This window comes from Hydra vulgaris, chromosome 03 (genome assembly GCF_038396675.1).
Source record: "Hydra vulgaris chromosome 03, alternate assembly HydraT2T_AEP".
NCBI lineage: Eukaryota > Metazoa > Cnidaria > Hydrozoa > Anthoathecata > Hydridae > Hydra > Hydra vulgaris.
In genome coordinates, this window is record NC_088922.1 from 553,190 (window position 1) to 578,771 (window position 25,582).

The window sequence follows — 25,582 nt, forward strand, 5'->3', positions numbered from 1 at the left end:
CTACCACAGAGTCGGGAAACCTGACTACCAGCCGGCCTCACAACCATAAAACTGAATTTTAGAGTTGTACTTTCATAGGAGATAATAGAATGAGTTGCCTAGTCATAAAAACAGAGACACAAGCAAAACCTATGCATTGAGTCAAGAAGATGCAGCATTCAACATTCTAAACTGGAAACAATATAAATATATCTATATGATTACATCTATATGATCTTATGAATACATCTATCTAGGTGGTACCAAAATCATGAAGAAGGAGTGCAAGGCTGGTCAACAGATAGAATCTTTTACCCCTTTTTAAATTTCTATTAGGATTTTAAAATAAACAAAAATGAATTCATTGTATGATTCAAAATTGTTTGTGCTTTTTCTGTACAATATTTTGAGAGATTTTAAGTCTATGTGAAATTTTTGTTTTTAAAACTGAGTGCAATCAACGTTTTTATAAAAAAGTTAAAAAAAATCCATGTAAATTAGTATATTAAAAGAAAATTAGCGCAATTTAGTATATTAAAAAAACATCAGGTTGATAAAACCAATACTAGAAAAGAAAAGTGAAATTGGAGTGGGGTGGGAGTGTAAGTAAGTTAACTTTTTTTGTTTTTGAAATTTTTTTTTTTTGCTATGAAATGTTAACAATAGTTTTTGTATATAATTTTAATGTATACATTGGTATATATATTTAAATATAGATATATATAATGGTAGAGTATTACTTGTTTGTACATTACTATTACTTCCATTGTCTATGTCTTCAGTATAGTAGAATGAAAAATCAAATTTGTGTTTAGGTTGCTTTTGAATGTTCAGCTGTTGGGTGTCAGCTCAAAAATCAGAACCAAAAAGTCCAAAACAAAGATATTTTGTCCTTAAGGAGAATTCAGCAAACAATACGTGTTGTAAATCCTCAAAATGGACTTGAAAAGTAAGTGGTTTTTTATTTAATTACTCTATTGTCTTTGAGATACATTAAGTGTCTTATGGAATATACATTTTTTTAAAATACATTTATTTGCTCCCAGCTCTTTGAAAATAGTTTGCATGAGTTGGCTATAAAATAGTATAAAATTGATGTTACCAAAACAATTGTTTAAGTCTTTTTAAACATATTTGATCCCCAGTTTATGCTACTAAATTAGGGTCAAATTCTAATCTTTTGATGTAAACATCAATAAAAAACACATCTTTTTGATCTAGTCTTTGTGATGTAAATTAGGGGTATTCATAAGTTAGGTCATAGAAAAATTTTTACTAACAAATAAGCAATTTTTTACAGAATATAATAAAGAAATACAAAACTTTTTTTTTTTAATCATTTTTTTACCTTATACTGGCCTCATCAAGTTTTCAAAAAAAATGTTATTTTTAAAAATTGCATAGTATACCAGGAAGAAAAAGCAAACTGGATACTATTCTAACACATGAATATATATGTTATTTAAAAGACATACATCAAAAATTATTATTGTGGGTTTTTTTTCAGGCTGAATACCTGTAGTGCTGCAATATCTAGCTTCTTATTAGTCAAAGACTTGGGTGCATAGAGGATAGCAATATACTTGCCCATCCTAGTGATGAGAGCTAATGGATATATATGTTTTTTGTGTAAAATCTTTCAGAAGGAAAAGCTAGGTACTTAATATCTTTGGCCATGAATCTAGCATGGTGCATAGCACCAGATTTCTTAAACTTGCAGATAAAGCTACAGTCCAGGTACATAAGACGTAACTCTGCCAGCTCATGGTAGTCAGCTCTCCACATACCAGACTTGAATTTTATTTGATTTTTATTGAAAGTTTTCTAAATTTAGATATCGTTGCATAATAAAAAAATAATGATTTAAAATAACCTCTGAGATTTTAAAAGTTTCGGTTTTTACTATTATCATAATTGGTTTGCTTCAAAGGCCGGGTCTAAGAAAAAATTTATAATACTTTATATATTATAAATTTACTATTTATTAAATACTAGCATAAATACATTAACAACCATTACATACTGTGCAAGACTTTTATGAATCAGAATTTGATTAGTATGATTAGATTTGTATGAGTCAGAAAAATATGCTGATGAGCGAGGTTTTGTTGATGTGTGAGGAAATAAACTAGATAAATAAAAATTTTAAATTTTAAATTTTGTTTTTTTAAAGAGGAAAGCAAAAATATAATTTGCTATCTGTTTGTAAAATAGATTTGTATAATTTTAATGTAACAAGTATATATTGTCTATGTAGTGCATGCTTATATGTTTATATAAACTAGGGAAGTATTGGAATTCCGGCTTGAATTTGTGACTTTTAGGTCATTCTGGTCCCGGCCGGAATTACAATGTTTGAGGGCGGAATGCTGGAATTTTTTGTTTACCATTTTAAGACATGTGACACAGGCTGTGTAAATTAAATCAAAAAACCATTGCCCCACAAGGCGATGAAAAACTATAGGTAAATCTAGGTAAAAAATACAAAGTTCTAAACAAACACAGTATAATTTTATTTGCAATAATTATGTAAGGATTTCTAAAAGTTTAGGAATATTGTGGTGTATAAAGAGTTGCTATCTAGTTTTGGGCAGCAAACAAGCTACTTTTTCATCAAAAATTTTACCTGCCTCTTAGAATAGTCTCATTTTAAATGTTTCTTAAATCAAATTAATAAAATAGGTTATATATATATACACACAGGCATTATTCTAGACCGTTTTCGACAGCGTTAACCATATTTGGTTGTCGTTTGGGTGCTGCCCAAATTAAAATTTGAGGACCTTTTTTTTTTACATTTATTGCGACAAAAATTTTTTTTTTTTGCGATAAAACGTTGATTTTCCGCTACATTTCTCTGAGACAGAAAGGTACCACCGCCTAACTTTTTTTCCTAGAAAGGTCCCTGATATATATATATATATATATATATATATATATATATATATATATATATATATATATACACATATTATAGGTTATAAATGTATATTATATAGAGTTGCCAGATATACGCTTGCCTAAAGGAGGACAGAAAAAAGTCAAAAGGAGGACATACTTTATTTTAGTAATACCTAATAATGGAAGGTTTTTAAAACTTTGAGGCACTAATGGTCTTTTTTATGTTGGGGGCAAGACTCTAGCTATGGTACAGAAAGCTTTTTGCAATATCTTTGAGTTTTAGGTTGAAAAAGGACGTCAATTTATTCACTTATTCTCTCATCTTAAATTTAATAACTTACTTTCTGATCATCAATATTGATTTCGATCTTCTTGTTCTACAGCTGATTTGCTAACAGTAATAACCAATAGGTTTTATTGTGCATTAGATAAAGATGGAGAGGTTAAGACTATCCCTCTTGACATTTATAAAGCTTTTGATAAAGTATGACATGCTGGTCTTCTCCATAAGCTTTTTCTTACAGTGTATTTGGTAACGTCTCTAAGATTATTGAATCCTTCCTTTCCAATTGTAGTATAAAAGTTGTCCTCGATGGACAGCACTCTTCTTCATATTCTGTAACTTCAGGGGTTCCTCAAGGTTCAATCCTTGGCCCTATACTCTTTTTAATTTACATTAATGGTTTTGCAGGTATTTTCTTATCTAAATTGGCATTGTTGGTTAATGATACTAGCATTTATTCTTGTCTTAATAAGTAGCCAATACTCTCTGATTGCTTGGAGGGGGCATTTGAGCTTGAAAAAGATTTCACTTCTGCTACAGCATGGGGCTCACAGTGGATGGTGAACTTTACCTCAAATAATACTAAGTTTTTTTTAGCCAATCATTATTGCAATAATTTAGATCTTCCTATATTTATGAACGATAATGAGCTCGATGAGTCATCTACCCTTCATCTTCTATGATTAACTCTTACTTCCGATCTTTCTTTGAAACCGTATATCAAATCCATTGCAAAATTAGCATCTGCTAAGGTTGCATCTCTTTATTGAGCTTGACACTTTCTTACTTCAGATTCTATTCTTTATCTCTATAAATATCAAATCCGGCCTTGTATGGAATACTGTTGCCATATCTGGGATGGATCTTGTAATGATGCCCTTTCTCTTTTAGACAAGGTGCAAAAACGCATTGTAAACATATTTGGACCTGCTCTTATAGCCAACTATCACATTGTCGTAATGTTGCTTCTCTTTCTCTTTTCTACAGATACTATAATGGGTACTGCTCTAAAGAGCTAGTGTCTCTTGAGCCATCTACTAAAATTCATTCTCATGTTACTCATCATTCAATTAAGTCTCATCCTTTTTCTGTGACTGTTCCTAAGTGCTCCAAAATCTTGTATTCTTCTAGTTTTTTTCCTCGAACATTAGTTCTTTGAAATTCGTTTCCTTCATCTTGCTTTTCTGATTCATATAATTTGCAATCTATTAAGTCTTCTGTCAATCGTTATCTTGCTCTACAATCTTCATCTTTTCTCAGTAACTCTAATTATTGGTTCCAACTCTAATTAGTGGTTGCTTGCAGCCTTGTTGGAAGCGATGATGTTAAAAAAAAAAAAAAAATTAAATTCAAGCAAAAACTGAATAATACAAAATGTGCTTAGTTAAAAATGTGTTAAAAAAGAATAGATCTATACTTTTTTAAGTTTTTTAAAATTATTTTGCCGTTCTATAGTATAACAAAAGAATGTGCAATATATTCCGTTTTGAGAACAGTTTATTTTTATTATAATTAAATTATGTTCTAACTTTTATTGTTTTGATTTTTGTTTGCCAAACTGTTGGATAAATGTATGAAGTAAGACAAAATTAACATTGCAATGCAATTGAAAAAGTGAAATGCACAAAGTTATTAGTAGAACTTGACATTTTTTTCTTTAAGAAAAGCTAATTATAAATTATGAAAAAATAGGTAAAAAAAAAACATAAAAAAATTAAAAAGTTAGGATATTATAAAAGCCGGACATTTAAAATATATTCAGTATCGCCTGCCAGACATAAATCAAAAGATATAAAAAGAGGACATGCCTCCTTTTGCTGGAAGTTTTGCAACCCTAATATTTTATAGCCATGATGCTTAGGTACAGGCTTTCACTTTTAATCTTGAAGGTAAAAAATTACATTAGTATAATTCTTGTTCCGGCCTAATTTTTTAAATAATTTCCATTCTGGTACACCCCTAATATAAACTCATATATTGGTTTGTTAATGTATACATATGTACTTCTCTACCTTGTAGGCTTTACTTTCTATATCACTTTTTTATAATATAAATATATTTATTTATTCACCAGTATACGCTTGATTAGCTTATATGAATATGGCATTTACTTCATGCACAGAATGGCCGTGGTTTGAATCTTACCACTATCCAATTTTTCATTGTTTTACTTTTAAATCCTGCTGCTCATATATTTGCTTTGTAACCATTCATCATTTTTGTATATAAAAAATCTTTCTGTTTTATGTTTTTGAATGATACACATCTCTTCACATTCAGATTTCTTAACCATTTAAGCCTCTCAGTGTATTTTCCATTCAAGGTGCACACACATGTACATAGTTTCTAAGCTTCAATTGCCATGCCATGATTTCTACACATTTTTTACATAGCCTTATTTGTTTCATATTATATTTCTATTCCTGTACATTTTTTATCCCTAATTTTATAGCGCTTTGTAATTTTAGATGTTTTTGCTGTTTTTTAGCATTTGGCTCTGTGTGCTTAATTCTACCTGCACCCTCCTTTTTTGGTCTAATATATTATTGGTGAAATATACATAAACAATTATTAATAATAAATCTTTGCTTCAATTTTTTGCTTTTATACTGGACAACTGTCCAACACCTTTTAATAGTTTTTAGCTAAATCTTACTCTAATGTAATTTTTTCTCTAAATAAAATTCTTTTTTATCTAAATAAAAAACCTTTTTGTTGATAAGCGAGACAAAAAAACTGCACACGTCTCCTGGGAAGAATTGATAATAGTATTTGTAAAAAAAAGAAAAAGATGCAACATTACAATGATGGCAGAGTGGCTCAAACTTGACAGATAAAGCAGATCCATTTACATTTACAATGCGCTTTAGGGCCTTGTTTGAAAGCCCTTTGAGAATAATTTTAGTATTGTAGTTAGAAAGAAATGATCTAAATAGTTTTAAAACTTTTAAATGAATAAACTAATGCGAGAGAGAAGATAGTAGGTTGGAGAGGTGAATTTGTATCCTAGAGTTTTGAAATATTGGAACCACTTATTTAACAGTTAATAATATGTTAGCAAGGATTAAAGAGAGTTCTGGAGTACACTTTTGCAAGACGATGAACATGTTGTCTGAATTACAAGCCATAGACAATCAAAATTGAGAATTGTCTTTATCTTTGAAAACCAGAGTGATTTGGATGTCTAATAATGGGTTTGTTTAACTGGAATTGCAGAAAGAATGTGGCTAAGAGATTAAAGAGTCAAATTAGAGGAAAAGTTCTTTACAAATAACACTACTTTATCTGGGGAGATTTAATAAGATGTAATAGAGAAATAATAAGTAGTAATAAGATCCGTAAACTAGAGATGTTATGTTAGACTTTTTTTAATGAAACTTTTAATAAATTTCTAAAGTCTCTAGAGCTTAATATCTGAGATAAGATACAAGATTTAGTAAACTAAGAATAACAGAGTTTAGCATTAGACAGGACCTTTTTACATTAACTTCTTGTAAGAATAAAGAGGCATGTTATGTTATGAGGTTACGTAAGAGAAGCATTTATGCATAAATAATATGGATAAATATGGATATAAACGTATATATTTGCTTTTTATTTAGATACTGACATATATCATATAACATGCTGACATATTTATATAAACTTTAGTATTTTTAAGGTGTAATATTTGCCTGAAAAGAGAAGATGATGATCAAATGGATGTGTGGTATGACTCTAACAAGACGAGAAATGGAGTCATAATCTAAGACAGAAATTAGAAAAAACACTGTATCAAACAAGGTTTGTCATAGAAGATTAAAGTGGTTTGGGTATCAGCATGTAGAGAGATGTAGAGAAAATGGTAGAGGTAGAAGTAAGAAAACTTGGAGAGAGTAAATTACATATGGTATGAATGAGCTTTAGTTAAAGATAAAAATGCTTGCAATTTTTTATATTAGAGAAACAGCATAAAAGGGGAAAGCTAAGGCTTGATAATCATGATTATGATAATCATGATGATGATGATCATGTTGATCATAAAGATGTTTATATAAATATACATGCATATCTATATAAAATATAACATGAATTGCAAATAATAAAAATATACTTTGGGATAAGTGATTGACCAAAATTCTGTTTTGGTATCGGTTTCGACCAAAATTTCAGTTTCGCTACCTTTTATAAATTCTGTAAAAAATATAATTTCAGTTGAAAAACATACAGAAAACCAAAAAATTTGTAAGATTTTAATCTTTTATCTAATTTAGAAAAACAGTTATTTTTGAGAATTTTCACAAAATATTTCTTACAATTTTTACAAAAAATTTGAGAATTTTCACAAAATACCATTAAAAAATCTTGTTTTGCAGAGAAAATCTACCAGTTGTTAACTTTCGCTACTAACTTGTATCGCCAACTTATGTATTAAATCTCAATTTTGGATATGCATGTAATCAAAACAAAAGAGTTTAAAAAACAACAAATGTGAAGTTGCATTTTTAAATAAATTTTTCTAATGAAACTAATTTTGACTAGCCGAAATATGTTTCGGTAAATAATTTGTTGAAATGTCTGTTTCGGCACTAACGGCACTCAACTAGAGTACCGGAGATTTTCGTTAATTTCAGTTTCGGCTTTTTTTCTGTTTCGGTCAATCATTATTTGGGATGTTTCAATGTTTATGCTGCCCCGGTCACAAGCCCAGCACCAACTATTTTTTATTAGACCCGGCTCCAGTTAAATTTCAACCCTGGTCACTTATTATGCCAAAGTCAATGCCTGGTGCACCTAGCAGACGATCCTTGCCATCAAAACTTTTAAGTACACAGATCCTATCCTTTTGGTTTGTCAGTATTCAGGTATCAAATCCTATATTATTTTTTCATCAAAATTGCCATCTTTTTGGTTAATCTGGTACTGCAATAACTTTTTTAATATTTCAAAATTGTCATCTAGTGTTTTATTTTTTATTTTGTATACACTTGAACATAAAAGAGACAGCTTATCTGGATTACCTCCCCCTTCAATTAGCAACTTTATTAGAGTAGCAGACATGTTGGCTCCCAGAACTGTGTGTGTTGTGTATGGTATATTTGCTAATTTGAATATGTTGAGATTGAACATTTGATTTTAATTTTTGGAAGGACCAGGCTGCTATTCACTGCCTTTGAACTGAGGGTGTCAGACGAGTTTTAAGTATTAAATAGTCAGCTCTGGCTTTGTCCAGATCTTTGATGCACATCTTGTGATCTGTTATCTCATTTTTAATGTAGGCAATTTACCTCGACTTCCTTGAATATGAACTTATTTATCTTAATACCGTTGATGAGTGTCATAATAAAAAAAGTCCTATAAAAATAAAGTCAGTTATTTTTGTTGATGTAATAAAAATACAAATACTTACGTTATGATCATTCTAAAATAGTATTTTCAAATTCAGTAAGTTACTTATCATAATTTGTGTCAATTAATGAAAATTACATTTACCTTTTAGTGAAGTAATAAATTCCTTCTATGAAACAACAGATCCTTGGCTTGTCTTGTGCTGCGACTTCAGACTCCTAAACTTTATCGTATATGCCTTGATAATTGATATAACATCAATCCTGAAAAAAAGCATAACAGACATCCTTTTTGCAAACTTTTCAACTAGAAAATTATCCTTCATTCTGGCACTCAGGCAGCTTTCTTTTGGGGTTGTCAGCTGGAACAACCACCACTACTATCAGCAATTCTTTTTATTTTTGTTCTCATTTTTAATTCTATTAGCAATTTGAATGATTTAAATTAAATATCTTATCTATTTTAAAAATTAATTTAAAAATTAAAAAGAGGTAAAAGTAAGTATTATATTACAAGTCACAAAAAAAAATGTTTTTTTTTTTTATATTAAAGTTCACATAAACTCTCTACCTATGTCCTATTATTACTAAAAAAAATCTTGTCTACCTATTATTTGTATAATGCAATCTTCAAGAATTCGTTATTGTTAGAAATAATAAATAGTAATAAGTTGACAGAAAAATAACAAATCTCCATTTGCACCATGTGGCAAAGAGAAATTGTTTTCTCAAATGTAACAAATCAAAATTGTTTTCTTAAATGAGACAATAGAGTGGTCTGCACAAAGCCCTGGCTTGAATCCTATTGAAAATTTCTGGGAAAAAATATAAAATAATATTGTTAATCTGAAGAGTGAACAAATGAAGAAAGAAGCTAGAGATTGATATGAGAGTATTTTGTGACTTTTCAGTTGATTTTTTGAATGTTTACCTTTGTTTTGTCAAAGAAAAATGGATGCAACAGCTAAGTACAGGCCTCAGTGGGCTTTTCTCCGCTCTTGCGCTTAGTAAATGAGCGCAAGAGCGGAGAAAAGCTCTCCTAAAACCAACATGGCAAGCCATGCAAGTCGCTTTTCTAAACTGCTTTTTACGCTTTTGGTTTTTACACAAGCTATCTGTTTATTTATATAAAAATTGCTTATTAAATACAAAATTTTGTTTTATACTAGTTACTAGCATATGTTTGTAATGTTAATGTTACATTAATATACACATAACAAGAGTCATTTATTGTGCCGTGAAAAATTTTTTTAGACATTTCGAAATTTTTTTTAACTTTGCTAAAACCATGCCTGTTTATTATCCAATGAATTAAATTTTTTTTGACTTTGCGTTTTTCATTTTAGTTACAATAATAATAATAATTAAACTTTTGAGAGAAAAAAAAAACTTTTGCGAGAGCTGTTTTTTTTTTATTTGAATAATCCAAATTAATTTAGCGTGAAATTGAAGCTAATATGTTCAAATTATTGTTGGTCAAATTTTATACTTTATAAAATATCTATACAGACCTTGTTATGAGATTTTGCTGTGTAACGAAAACGCATAACGCATTTCAAATTAACTCACTCAGCAAATATATTTTGTATTGTTAGAAGTTATATTGCGTCACTGGCGTGTTTTTAATTCTTTTGTTACATAACTCTAACAAATCTAACTCTTAATAATAGATATAAAATGTCAAATAGATATCCACGATAATAATCGCTCGTTAAATAAATAGTATCAAAAAAATAAGTTTTATTATCATTGCACCATCGTTGTAGACTATCTGCCACTTCTTGTGGAAGAGAAGAGTTATTACCAGTTATGTAAGCTACGATATCATCTGCATATTTCTTGTGTGTAATGCCCTTCAGGAGGTAGTCATTTATGTCTAGTACATAGATTAAAAAGTGGATCGGGCCAAGGGCGCTTCCTTGTATCACTCCTGATAAAACATCTTTCCATTTAGTAGACTTGCCGTTTCATATAAGATGCTGTTTATGGTTTGAAAGCCACTTTGCAATCCAAGAAAATAACCATGATGGGAGGTTGATTTCAAGTTTGTGCATAAGAATAATGTGGTCAACAAGGTCGAATGGTTTTGAAAAAATCAAAGAATATAGAAGTTAATGAGGTATTGCGGTCAATAGCGTATCCCTAGTCATCAATTACTTATATGTTTATATATACATATATATGTATATATATGTATTCATATATATGTATATATATGTATTCATATATATCTATATATATATATATACATATGTGTACATATATACATATATATGTGTATATATACATATATATGTGTATATATATGTATATGTATCAAGGCTCAATATAACGGTTGGACATCAGACATTGTCCGGCTAAAACCTCAGATTGTCCGATCAATTTACAAAGTAATCAGACATTTTGACCAACGCAAATTCTACAAAGTAAAGCTTGGACAAGAATGGCGTGCAATCGAACACTATTGCTGACCACGCAAATGATTTTTTTTTGGTTACAACTTGACCATGACTGTTTAGATGTTTTGATGATTTAAATGTTTCAGAAATCACAGAAAAACAGGAAAAAAAATAAAAGAATAAGCAAAACAATTCCTTACAAAAAAGAAAATAAATTATCAATAAATACTAAAAAAACTTGCAATATAAAAAAACTAAAAAAACTAATAAAAGTTAAAATTACTTTTTCTTTTCGCAAAAAGCTTTTTCGAATTACTTCTATTGCTTGTTTAATAAATGAACAAATTTTATTTAAATTGTTGAAATGTGAAATTAAATTATTGAAAAGAAAAAAACACATTTTTTGTTGTATAAACATTTTATCCAAAAAGTTGCTAAAAAATTGTTTAAAAAAATAATGTAGTCTTTTTAAAATCGCAATTTTAAATCATTTCATGCTTTAACTAGTAAGTCAAGTTAAGAAAAAAAAACTTTTAAACAATTCTTCGTAAAAACAAAAACAAAATAAAATAAAGCAATTATATCATGGAAAGAGTTGATTTAATTTATTCTTAATTTAAAGATTGAAAGTAACTTAAAAAAAAATTTTTAATAGATTTTTAGAAAGACATGGAAAAATAGTTTCAACGTTTAAATTTATTATAAAAAATACATACCTACTAAAAAAAAAATTTAAATTTACACATAATGCGTTTATTTTAAACAGTCATTATAGTTAATTTTTGATTTTATTTAAAGCCTTTGCGTAAAATAAAAACTTTACAAAAGATCAAAGATTAAAAGTTATTCATAACATAATGATGTTTTTTATTGTGTTTAAATTGTTAAAACATCAAAAAAGCATGTTTAAAGCATTTATTAAAAAAATATCTCTTTAATAAGTATTATGTAATTATGCATTAATTAAAAATAAAAGCAAAAAAAACAAATATTTGTTATTACATTTTTGTGAACATCTTTAATTTAAAAAAGATTTTTTTTAAATGTTTCAACCTAATTATTTTTAAATAAATTTGATAAGTTCAAATGAATAGTTTAAAAATTTCATTATAAAGCATATTTGAATAATGTAAAAAAACAACAACAAATATCTATGGAGCTTAGGGTGTCCCACTTTTAACCTGACCAAAAAAAAATCCAAATGCACCCTATCTCAAAAATCCTTATTTGGTCCCAGGGCACACCAAAAATTTTTTTAGGTCTCCAAGTCAAGGAGTTCCAGTACAAGGTATTTTCATATGTGAGGTTCCATGGAATTATTTGCCCCCCTCTCCCTTTCGGTGCCCCTAATTTATAAATTGAATAGTAGAATATTGTCCACCTTACATTTATTTTTGTTCTGAAAAAAAAATCTTTCATTTAAGAGTTAATACTTGTACAAACTTGTCATGCGGGTCAGGTACCAGCTATGATGGACCAGGCTTGCATGCATCCGCTTTCCCAGGGGACCATACTTGGATATATATACCTTATTGCTCATCATTTCATAAGCTAGCTTAAAAGCATCCAAATCATGTGATTGAGCCTGGACTGCCAGAGGAGACTTAAAAAATTATGCTCCATAAAATGTGACAATAAGTTCAGTTGACAGTTCGAGCATATCTTTCTCACTATTATTCAACTTTAAATTGATCTCTGAAGTCAGCTGCATTGTAAGCAAGTATAGACAATCAGCCATGAACCTTTCCTCTCTTCCATAATTAAAAAACAGCAACTGATCAACATTATTTGCCCTTTCTCTTATTTCTGGCCAGATTTTTTGAAAATCTTTATATATTTCAAATGATGGAGATTTTGTTGAACCTTGAATATAATCCATTGCATGGGAAATATGCCTTTCAGATATATGGTGTCTTTAAAGATCAATTTCCAAAAGATACAAAATGTAATAATTTTGCAACAGTTTAGTGCAATAAACTTTTCAAATATGATATCAAAATATTTATTTACCTACAGAGCAGCCAAAGCACAGGTCTATTAAGCACATGATCCACCAAGAACTTAATTGTCCCCTTGTATTTTCCAGTCTTAGAGGCCGTTGTATCTGCACTACAACCAATGATCTGGTTAGTGAGCTCATAATACTCTAATATGTTCTGAATAGCTATAGCTTGATCCTGCCTTTTAGATGATTCAATTTCTAGAACTCCTAGCAAGAAATCTTAGGGTTCATTGACATGGGGGAATGATATACTGAGAGCAAGCCTTTCTACAGTTTCAGACATTTTTTTGTCAGTTCAATAGTGTTTGACCAGTTTTGTATCAAAATGAATGGCGACCTTTAAACCCCGAACTTTGTCCAGATTTTCTTTTCTCACTATTCTAGCTGCATTTTCAATCACAATCTTTTTGTTTCGATGTAGACTACTCTTTGATACAGGAACTGTATTTTGATCAACACCACCAATCTTGAAAAGTGAGGAGAGAAGTGAAGTTTCAGCTCGGACACTGACTTTGTACCTAGTCAAGAAAGGAACCCACGTGTCAAGAACATCATTCATTGAAAGTTCCATGTAAACTCTATCTTCACTGATCTTCTTTTTTTCACTTTCAGCATCAGCAGCACTCGTACAACGTGAAAATAATTCTTAAAATCTTTCATCCTTTCTATGTCCTCTATAGCTTTTTTCTTTGATATTTCTTGTTTTTCTTTTTTATGTTGTTCTTCTCTACGCATACTTTCATATCTAACATTCGTTTTTCCCTGTCTACCATTTTTTCTTGATAAGATTTATCTTTCCCAGTGCCAAGCTTAACCATTTCACCTTTGAATGCTCTCTTCAGGAACTCAATATCTGCTGTCTTTGCTTGCTTGTCTCTATTTTCGTCATCTCTTATAAGTTTTAAGATGTCTGTTTTATAAACAGGAAAAACGCAGTTTGCTTTTTTTATAAAACTCTCTGTTTTATATTGCTCTTCTTTCATCTTTCATCAAGATGGGTTCTAAGACTACACAGTTTCTAAGACTAAGGGTTCTAAGACTACACAGTTTCTTGTAGCGTTCATAAGATTTTTCAAGCTTCTTCTTCACTACTTGTTCTGTAACCCAAAATCTTGAATCAAACCCACCCTTGTCTCAAATACTTAACAGTTCTCTCAGAATGCATACTCCAGTAAATTCTCCCCTGTTACTTTTCGTACGCTCCCCTCCAATGCAAAGCATAGATCTTGACATTGTCTTTTGTGCACAGGATAGTTTTGCGTTTTGATTATTCTTACTTGACCTGAGCCAATATATTCGACGACAAATTTCTCCAAGTATGGGTAGTCAAAACATATATAAAAGTCTTTACATATTTGTTTCAAATGTTTTTCAACTAAAAAAAAGCTTTTCCAATTCATTATTTTAATAGAATTTTAAAATATTATCTGTTTGGTGCAAACATATGTAATGGATGCTAAAGTATGTAAGTTGTTTTTTTACACCTATTAGTTCTCTGTGAAGCTAAACTTATGTTGAAGGATGTACCTGAGGTTCCTGGTTGACAATCCCTGTTAGTCCTAGGAGAATTATATCTCATTGGAGGAAGACTTCTGCAATGTGTAGTTACCAAGGAGCTCTCCTTATTTTTCTCTCTTAAAGTACTTTGATCATTTCTAGTCCTTCGAGATTTACAAGGAAATCCATCATCATCATCATCGGCCATTATATATTTTAAGAAATTTGTTATAATCTGAAAAGTATAAAATGAAAGGGTCTTATAATATTTTACATAAAAGCAATTATTTGAACAGAACAAAAACAGCATATTAGAATCTAACTTTATTCATCCAAGACATGATATTTTTGTATAAAAAATCTCATTTTATGTCTCAAAGACATCTTAATTTGTGGCTGAAAGTCATAACGAAGGTCTTCTAGAAGATTCCATGCAAATAAACCAAAAAGAGGTTGGAAAAAACATGAAAAAAAGTGATTTTATGTCATTTTAATGTGATTTTAGACTTTATTTGTCTTTAATTGTTGTAAATGACAAGTTTATACAAGTATTAACTCTTAAATGAAAGATTTTTTTTCAGAACAAAAATAAATGTAAAGTGGACAATATTCTACTATTCAATTTATAAATTAGGGGCACCGAAAGGGGGGGGGGCAAATAATTCCATGGAACCTCGCATATGAAAATACCTTGTACTGGAACCCCTTGACTTGGAGACCTAAAAAATTTTTTGGTGTGTCCTGGGACCAAATAAGGATGATTGAGATAGGGTGCATTTGAATTTTTATTTGGTCAGGTTAAAAGTGGGACACCCTAATGAAGCATTAATAGTTTTTAAAAAGCAATTAAAATTTTTAGTTTTATATTTTTAATTAAAATTTTTTTAAAATGAAATATAAAATTTAACCTGCAAGTAGTATTTATTTTAAAAACAAAAAACTTTTTAATAAGTAATATTTTCATAGTTGCATTTTTAACTTAGTATGTTATTAAACTTAATATGACTTAATCAAAGTAATAGATACACAAATGTTTAGTAAATTAAAGTAAATATTTTTTATTAAAAGTTTAAAAATTTGTTTATTTAAATTTGAATTGAGTAATGCAAAAACAATTTCAAAAGCATCAAATTCATTTAAGCTTAAGTTACAAAAGCCATCTCTTATAATTACTTGCTCTCTCGCTTAAAGCTATTCCAGTTTGATTTTTAAATTTCAAATTAGAAAAAAAAGTTCACAGTTAAGAAAAGAAATGTTTTATGTATGAAAGTAGGAAGAAATGATATTTATAAATCATTTTAGTAAAAAAGTGATCTAAATATATACTAAAATAGAGTTAAAAAATTTGGTTAAACAAATCTTTTTAACAATTTTTCTATAAAATCTTATGGTGTTTAAATAAATAAATATTAGAAAAACAACAGTGGCTGACGATTGTCAAATCAACTATCATAATCATTTTATTTTTTTCATGAGATACTTTAGTAAAATATTGATACTTTAGCAATTTTTAAGTTTTCTGGAAAAATACCACTTGAGAGTAAGATATTAAAAATGTTGGAAATATTTTTTAATAATTTTAAAATTTTAACTGGTCCACTTGATTTATTTGCGTCTAGTGAGTTGATAGTTTTTTAAATTTCATGTTCTTGAGTAGGGTTTGTAAAATATGATCTGTTGTCTGAACATCTTGAGCAATGTTAGTGGAGCACTTGTTGAAAGCAGTACAAATATTAATGGGATTTGTTTGAGTTTTATTGCTATGAACATTAAGAGTTGTGTTAGAGCTGCTTTAATAAGTTATAAAAAAGTTAATAAATTATAAGAAATGATATTGAGATGATAAGGTTTCATGCTTTATAATTGTTTGATTTGATATTTAAAAAGATGTTGTCAATTAATGTTTTTGATGTTTTACTGATACGTGCAATCCCATGCAAATTAAAGTTTCATAATATCCATAGAGATCAGAGTTTCATAATATTCATATATTTATCAAACTTGTTCTTAAAGATTTTTACACTTTTTGCGGAAATAATTTCTTCTTGTAGTTTAATCCACCATTTTGCAACTGCCATAAAATTTACCCTGGGTTAGTTGCTTTTTATTAGCTTAACATTGACAAATGCTTTATGACCTTTAATGTTTGCAGCTGGAACATTAGCTGAAATAGAAGTTACTGCCTTTTGTTGTTGATACAAAAACATGCATGGAGCTCTTAGTGGCTGATAAACTTTAACTCAGATAAAACTCAAAAAAAATTTTCAGCTTATTGTTATTGTAATAGTCTAGATCTTCCTATATTTATGAATGGTAATGTACTCCATGAGTCATCTACCCTTCATCTTCTAGGATTAACTCTTACCTACAATTTTTCTTGAAAACCATATGAATCAATGTATACAAAAACGTTCTAAGTCATTTTTTTTAATGTTTGACTTTTTGATGAAAATTTGTTCTTTGAAGACAGTTCCACCATTGTATAGTAAAACATTCTAAATCAGAGCTCTCCGTACACGTTAAATAGAGAGCTGAAATATTGTTTGTAAACTAAAAGGTTCTAGGTCAGTGACTTAGAAGGTTTTTGTTTGCAGCACTGAGAAAACCAGCTGTGTTCTGCTGGTAGCTTTCAGATGTTTTTAATCCAATTTTTGTTTTGTTTTGGTTACGAGTTTGAGGTTATTTGGGCTTATTTTATTATTCATGCAGTTTTCTCGCAGTGAACACAAAGTTTCGATTTCAGATCTTTTTTATTCATTAAAAAAACTGCCTCTACAAAAATTCCTCGTTCAACTTATACTTTAAAAAACACCTCAAATATGCTCATAAAACCCCGTTTAGACTATACTTATATTTCCACAAGGAAACTACGTCAGTCAAATCCGCTGTACAGGGTTTCTCCCACGCAATTTAATAATTAAATTGCGTTATGAATTGTAATTATTACAATTCATCTCGTTGTTTTAATCAAAAAGACTTATAATGGATGAAGAAACTAGCAGTGGAAGAAAGGTTAAAAATGAGGCTATGTGGAAAAGGAATGTTGTTAAAGAAGCTAGAGTGAAAGGTAAAGAGTACATTGACTACAAAGGAAGAACTGTACCTGCTACTACTGTTGGAACTGATTGCATGTGAGATTTGTATTGCAATTTCGATACCCAATTAGCCTTTTAATAATTTGTTTAGGCCTATCATAGCATACCATGCAATATGTTTTCATAAAAATGTCTTAGACAAAGCTAATCCAACACATTCCATATTGTTCCATTTAATTGTCTGTAGGCCACTCATTGATGGGCTGATGGTCCAAACTTACAAGATGTTTCAAGTCGTCTATCGCATCGTCGAGTTTCCGCAAAATGTGTGCTACCCATTGGGTAATGTTCCAATAAAAAGAGTGAAACTGCAGGATATTAGGAAGCTAATGCAATATGTTCCGGATGAGTTCAGTGGTTTTTATGATGAACTCATGAGCTGGCCAACAACCGACGAGACGAATGGCGGGGAAGAGGAACACGATATCCAGTGAGGTGTCTGACAAAGGCTTTGTAATCGGTCCTTTTATACATTGTGTGATTTAACATGTGTAATAGTTTGAACTTTGATTTTTAATAGCTTTTTGTACAAAAAATGAATAAATATAAAAAAAACAAGCTTTTTGTTATTATCCTTAACAAATGTAAACAAAAAGGTTCTAAGTCAGACAACTTTAACTATGTATAACACATATATATATCACAAATTTTGATATATATTTAAACGAATCTAATATTTAAAGATGTCAAAAAGCACCCAGAATTTTTTTTGAATTTATTAAAGTAATAATTTTGGGTTTAATAACTTTTTTCTCTTTCCCCAAAAAAATAGTTTTTATGACTTAAAACGTTTTTGTATACATTGATACATATATCAAATCTATTGCAAAATTAGCATCTGTTAAGGTTGCATCTCCTTATCGTGCTAATCTTTATCTCTATAAATCGATTCTAATCTTTATCTCTATAAATCTCAAATCCGTCCAAATCCGTATGGAATACTGTTGCCATATCTGGGGCGGTTCTTCCAATGACGCCCTATTTTTAGATAAGGTGCAAAAATGGATTGTAAACATAGTTGAACCTGCTCTTGCAGCCTAACTCCAACCATTATCACATTGTTGTAACATTGCTTATCTTTCTCTTTTCTATAAATACCATAATAGGCACTGCTTTAAAGAGCTAGTATCTCCCATGCCATCTACTAAAATTCATTCTTGTGTTTCTCGTCATTCAAAGTCTCATCCTTTTACTGTGACTGTTCTTAAGTGCTCCAAAAATTCTTATTTGTCTAGTTTTTTCCTCGAACATCAGTTCTTTGGAATTTGCTTCCTTCATCTTGTTTTCCTGATTCATATAATTTGCACTCTTTTAAGTTGTCTTTCAATTGTTATCTTGCTCTATAAACTTTATCTTTTCTCTTCTAGTAACTTTCAATTCTAGTAGTGGTTGCTTGCAGCCTTGTTGGAAGTGAAAATGTTAAGGAAAAAAAAAACTTTTTTCTAATTTATGTTTTGAAGGTAGTTAGATAAGGTTTTTTTAACCTTGCTTCATAGGATAGATGCCTTGTCTATGGAATCAGTTTAGTTCCATGTTGTTGAACATTTTCTAATTTATGTCATTTTCATTATAAGGATTCCATACTGGTGATGATTCAAGAATTGATCTTATAAAAGTGTAGTATAAAATATTCATTACATTTTTGTATTTGTAGGCAGACCATTTAGTTAGACTACTAAGATCGTTGACGTATGTAAACAGTTAAAAGATAAAAATTAAAAAATTTAGAATTTTTTTATTTTTATTAAAAAAAAACAAAAAACATTCTGAATATTTTTAAAAACATTCACGTCTATTTATTTGCGCTTTTGTGATTTTGCCCTTTTGCGATAAAATGCGAATTGCGCTTTTGTGATAAAAAATTATAAATTTAATTAGATTGCTCAATTAAACTTAATGGTTGACATTAATTGTACTTAATTTTGTCTTCTTAAAACACAGAGTGGTTAAGAGCCATTTTTTACCACAAGCGGTAGGTTTAGGTTTCACACTATAGGAATATATATAATATATTCTATAGGAATATATATATATATAAAAGAAAAATATTATAATATAATATAATAAAAATAATAATAATGTAAGATAATTAAAAAAATCTCGTTTAATCTTAAAACTTTATTTTTATGCTAGGTGGAACTTTTCAGTGGGAACTTATGAAATGGATTTTTATGATGGGTTTTCTCATGAAATACCATCACATTCTGAACAATCTTGTGCTTCAGGATTTTCGGAAAATTTGTTGTTTGATGTTCAAAGTGGGACAGTTTCAAGTAATGGGCATGCAAACTGGTTGTTTGAATTTGGGTCTCCAATTGCAAAAGCATGGATTTTAGATGATGGAAGACTAAACGAATTAGATGTCCTTAAGGATGGGCTTATTAGAAGTATGGAGCAGGAGGCAATGCCTGATACTTGGGTATACATGGGTAAATATTTTGTTTTAAATGTTACTTGCTATTTTGTTACTTGATTTTTTTACTTTGACCTGATTATTTTTAATTGAGACCAAGGTAATTTTTTTGTTTTTATTATAACTACTTTGCCTTACCTTACTCCTCCTCCCCTTTGTTGTTTACATTAAAGAGGTAATAATTTTTTCCCAACAAATTTTATTTCTGATTTGAGTTTTAATAATAACAGTTTGTTTTTTTACACATCTTAAGATTTTTACTTTTTCACTTTAACAAATTGTGTATATACCGTAAAATCGCCTAAGTTCGATCACCATGTAACTTCGGTCATTTAAGAAAAATATAAAAAAAAGCATGCAAAACTCAAATTTTACCAACTTTTTTTCCTCAAATAATATTTGTAATTAGTTGATATGAATCTGTAAAAAAAATAATAATGTTTATATGCAATCTGCTGAAATAATTTTTTAGCAAAACAACAGTTTGAAAAAATTGTTGTTTTGCTAAAAACTTAAAATCTTAAATAAGAAAATTATTAAAATAAGAATCACCAAATTAATTAACAAAAAAAAGTTTTTGAAAATTAACTACTTTTTTTTAATGAAATTTTGAAATACTCTAACTTCAGTCATTCAGGGATAAACAACGAAGGAGACAGTTAGCAGTAATATTGTGAAATGTTGATAAGCGTTGCAAATGTAAAATTTTCTAGTAACTTTACCTGTAAATTTACCAGTAAATTTTGACATTTTTATAATAGAGACACACCATGATATTTTGTTTGAATAAATAATTTGTTCATAATTTAAAAATTAACTGACGATTCTTTGAGTTCTCAAAAATATCAAACTTGTGCCATTTTTTTTGGAGATAAAATTACAGCTCAACGACAATTATGAATGCGTTATGAATCCTGTGACGATTGGTTGTGTGGATCTTGCTGTTCTACTATGGTCAACGATACGTGCAAGAATTGCCAATAAACACACAAAGCTCATTTAAAGCAAAGTAGTGTTTTTTTTTGTTTATTGAAAAAACCTTTTTAAATTAAACTGAAGAATATATTTTTAATTTTATTAATCAGTGGCGTAGCAAATTTGATAATGGCCAAAGTAATAAAATAGTTGACAAAGTAATAAAACTAGTACTCAATATTTAATTAGTTAAATTAAATATTGAATACTAGTTTTTATTTTCCATTTTTTTATTTTTACAATCAATTATCAATATAATTGTCTGTATGTTTCAAGAAAAAAAAAGAAAATTATTTATGCGTGATAAATAAATGTTCAAAGCTTAAGTAACCGAACTTGAGCAATTTTACGGTATATATATATATATATATATATATATATATATATATATATATATATATATATATATATATATATATATATATATATATATATATATATATATATAAACAAATAGTGGCAGTTTGAGTGGCATGGATTAGAGTGTTATCATAAAGAAATTTAAAATTTTGAGTGTTTGTTACATAACTTTTGTTATTTATTTCGTGTATAACAAGTTTCAATCAAGTAATGGTGTCCCACTTTTTAAGATAATCCAAATGTGCAACTCTTATTGTTTTCAAGAAGATGTAGAACATATTTTTCAGCAAAATCCTGTTACATCTTTTAGGGCTGACCCAACTATTGTAGCAGACTTGTGTCCAGCTTGTCTCTAAAAAAACCACAAATCATCCCCTGCAATGACATTACATTACATTTCTAAATAGGGTCAAACTTTCCTTATATGCCTTAACTCTAATCTATCAATTTTGAACGGTTAATTAGCAGGGTAATAAATCTGATACTAGTTTTCTTTTTAAAGAGCTTTGTGAATGATTTCCATGATTGTAAAATAGTTTGCTTGTATCATGTGTTGCATGAGGGTTTTCTTCAATAACGGCACATGTTGAAGATTGCCCTGAACACATCTAGAAGATAATCACTGCCATCTTCTTCTAGACTCTCTCTACCATCTTGAAATAGAGCAGCCCACTTGGCAACTGTACTATATTTTGTTCACCACTATATTATATCATCAATTATGACTTATGTTGAAACTCTGAATAAAGCACTGATTTTAATATATGCTCGATATTATTTTTTCTATTTTTCAATTTTTCAATGCACATTCAAAAAATTACAAGTACTTAAAGTTTGGATAATACACTTTAAAGTGATATATAAATATTTAATTATAGGTCTAAAAAAACTGGCCAAAATATTCTTAAAGAAAAATTTACTTTTAATGGGTTTTTAAAAAAATTAACTAAAGTTTAAACCCAGATGTCCTCTTTTTAAATATTTATTGTTTAATTTAGTTTCTTTTATCCTATTGTTTACTTTACATTAGTAATGAGTTTCAAATTGAATCTAAGTTTATTTTATTCTTTTCTCAACAATTTTGTATTTAGACTTATGTCATTAGTTAAGTAGCTCTAAAGTTTTTTTTTCTCTTTTCAATAAAGGAGAATTATTAACTGTATATAGTCAGGGTTAATACTTTACCCTGTATCTATACAAAATCTGGTATGTATTCTAATTCTATTTATATACTGTATATTTATATATCTAATCTGAAAAGTAATAAATTAGCATATTTATTCTAAATATGCTAATTTATTACTTTTCAGATTAGATATATAAATATACAGTATATAAATAAAAATAGTAATAGATATAAATATATAAAAATGATCCTAAATGATGTCAATAAAAAAAGAATTGTTGAGATTTCATCATTTGAAAGAATGACCTATATATTGCAAACAAGCCTCGATGTGGAAAAAGCAATATTACTGATTTTCTGAAGAAGTATAAGGAGAAAGGAGAAGCAGCTCATCAATTTAGTTCAAGAAGAAAGAGAAAAACTACAAAAAAAGAAGCTTGATGCTTTGTCCAAGCTTCCCTTAAAAATTGCCACACTTCTATCAGGTGGACATGGAAAAATCCAGTCAACTGTAAATTGAGATTCCTCTAAAATCTTAAATGCTTTTTATTTTGTCTATTTTTTTAATTAAACGTTACTTCCTTATCTTTAATTGTGTTGATAAACTTTTGTTTACAAATCAATGATTTGCAAAATGTTCCGGAAACAAATTGAGATGCATAAAAAGTTTTTTTTTTGCAAAAATCCATCGACTTCATATCGCTTGATTGCTAAATGTACAAATATCCCAAAATGTACAGTCATAGATATTATAAATAAGTTACAAACTACTCAAAGCTTCCAAAAAAACCTGGAAGTGGAAGAAAGAAAACTTTCCATAAATCCAAAAAGACAAAGTCGATTGTCAGATTAATAGCAAAAAAACCGAACTAGTCACAGAGAGATCTACCAAGAAAATAAGACTTCGCGTTGTTATATTGAAAACTTAAAAATGCTGGAATTAAAGCATTTTTATTTTGGTCCAATCTTGCTGCTTCTCACTATTCTAAAAAAGTTCTGCAGTAGTGCAAAGATAATAATGCGAAAATTGTTTCAAAAGATGCGAATCCTCCAAATTGTCCTAAAGAGTCAAGATTGATGTTTTTGGGGTAATATTTAAAGGAGTTCTTTGTAAGACAGGTGGAGTAACAAAAAATAAAAAGGACTTCCAAAAAAAGTGGATTAATGCCACCAATAAGGTAAAAGAAAAAAATCTGCGAAATAATGGCATCAACCAGCTATAAAATTTGATCTTTTGCCAAACAGCTAATCATACCCTTTAAAATTACTTTGAAACCCTAATTGATGTAAACACATTTAATATAAAAAAAGTGAAATAAAAAGCATTTATGGTTTTAGAGAAATCTTAATATAAAGTTGAATGGATTTTTCCATATCCACCCAATACATGAGATAAAAATTGATGAGAAAAGTAGTTTTTTTTGCCCCCGACTGAATGATGAGTTTCTACTTTAATCTCATCAGTAGAAATGCAGCAATTTTTCAGAGTAGGTTGAACAATGCATCTATCTTTTGAATATTATATAAAATAATATTTTTTGCTTTATATCTATATAATAATGCTGAACTTAATAGTAGTAGTAGTAGTAGTAGTAGTAGTAGTAGTAGTAGTAGTAGTAGTAGTAGTAGTAGTAGTAGTAGTAGTAGTAGTAGTAGTGTATTCGAGCGTGTTTGACACAAAACTCTAGGCAGCCATTGCAACCCAGGTAATGGCAAAAAAGAGTTGCAGCAGCTTTGTTTTATAAGAAAACGTGAACGAAAGTGTATGCAAATATCTAACGTACGTAAACTTCAAATTATGTAATGTTAAAACATACTAAAACATATATCAAGTTTTATAGTTTTACTTTCGCTTGAAAATTGCATTGCGTCAACCTCTCCTTAATTTTTGATCTACAGCATTAATTTTCTTTAGAAAAAAATTTTATAAAGTTTTAGAATTTCAATTGTCAATGTGCCAGCATGACTGAGTGGTTAGTGCACTGAACTTCTTAACAAAAAAGCCCTGGTTCGAGTCCAACCACAGGCGACCTTCTTTTTAAAATTTTTTTAGATTTTTTAAAAACAAAATTCTGGTGAAGTTTTATAAAGATTATATACAAACATATCGAATGATATTAAACACTTTAACAAACAAAAAGATCTTTTTTGTTTGTTAAAGTGAGCTAAAAATTCTAAAAACATTTTAAAGAAGGAGGGGGGGGGGGGAATTTGTAGCGCATGTGTCATGATTGGAATTCTATTTTAGTTGTTATTTTAGTTTTACAAATTTTTTCACAACTAAGTTGAATTTGTGCAAGAAAAACAAGTATACAACATGTTTATATAAAGAATATAAAATCTATAGAACTGTAAAGTTGTTTTGTTTTGCATTTTAAATAACAAAAATTAAAAAATAAAGCAAGCTGATGATTTGAACATACCATACAGTGACCTCAACTTTTTTACAACAGTAAGGGGGTTTAAAAAGTATGTTTTATATAGAAACATAGTTGAAAATTCTAATTTTATACTTAAATTAAATACTTTTAATAATAATTGAAAGTTATATTAAAGCTATTTTACCATGCCCCCGTTAAACATTCTAAACCAAGTGCGCAACAATGACAGAATTTAGATAACCATCAAAATAGTATTACACTCCTTTTTTTTTTGGCTTTATATACTTTTTGGCTGATCTCTAATTTAAACTTTTAAATAAGGGATCGTCCATAAATTACGCAATGCTAAATTTTACTAATGAACTAAACAAAAAAGATCAAAATTTTAAATAAAAAATCAAAATAGCTCATTAAGTTTAATGAAAATTGCTACCTAAAAGAACTAAGATCTCCTTCTTTTTTAAAAATAGATTTAGCGTTGCGTAATTTATGGACAATCCCTTAGTGTTTTATAGTTTTTTGTCTATAGCTTTTAATGGCCTAAGATCATTTTAGCCTTTACCATATGTTGAGTTTGCAGGCATATGGAACAATAGTATATTATAAATCTATAAAAATGAGAAAACTTTTGAATTTTATTTTAACAATTAAAAAATTTTTTTGCTATACAATTATTTTTTTGCTATAAATATTGCTATAAGCAATAATTATAGCAATTACAATTATTATAGATATATACTATAATAAAGATTTTGTTATAAATATTGCTATAAGCACAGCGAGATTAAAAAATATTCAAAATTTTTAATCCTCCAAAACGACACTGATGACAGCGCACCAAGCC

The 25,582-nt window shown here is 28.8% G+C and overlaps 1 protein-coding gene across 1 annotated transcript in view; it reads left to right on the forward strand.

Annotated features, from left to right (window-relative positions):
- The window catches only part of LOC101239642 (eukaryotic translation initiation factor 2-alpha kinase 3), an 83,045-nt gene that overhangs the window by 22,642 nt on the left and 34,821 nt on the right, over positions 1-25,582 (forward strand). The window contains exons 5-6 of the mRNA XM_065792014.1: positions 795-928; positions 19,617-19,912. Of these exons, the coding sequence (XP_065648086.1) occupies positions 795-928; positions 19,617-19,912 (430 nt within the window). The remainder of the gene's footprint in view (positions 1-794; positions 929-19,616; positions 19,913-25,582) is intronic.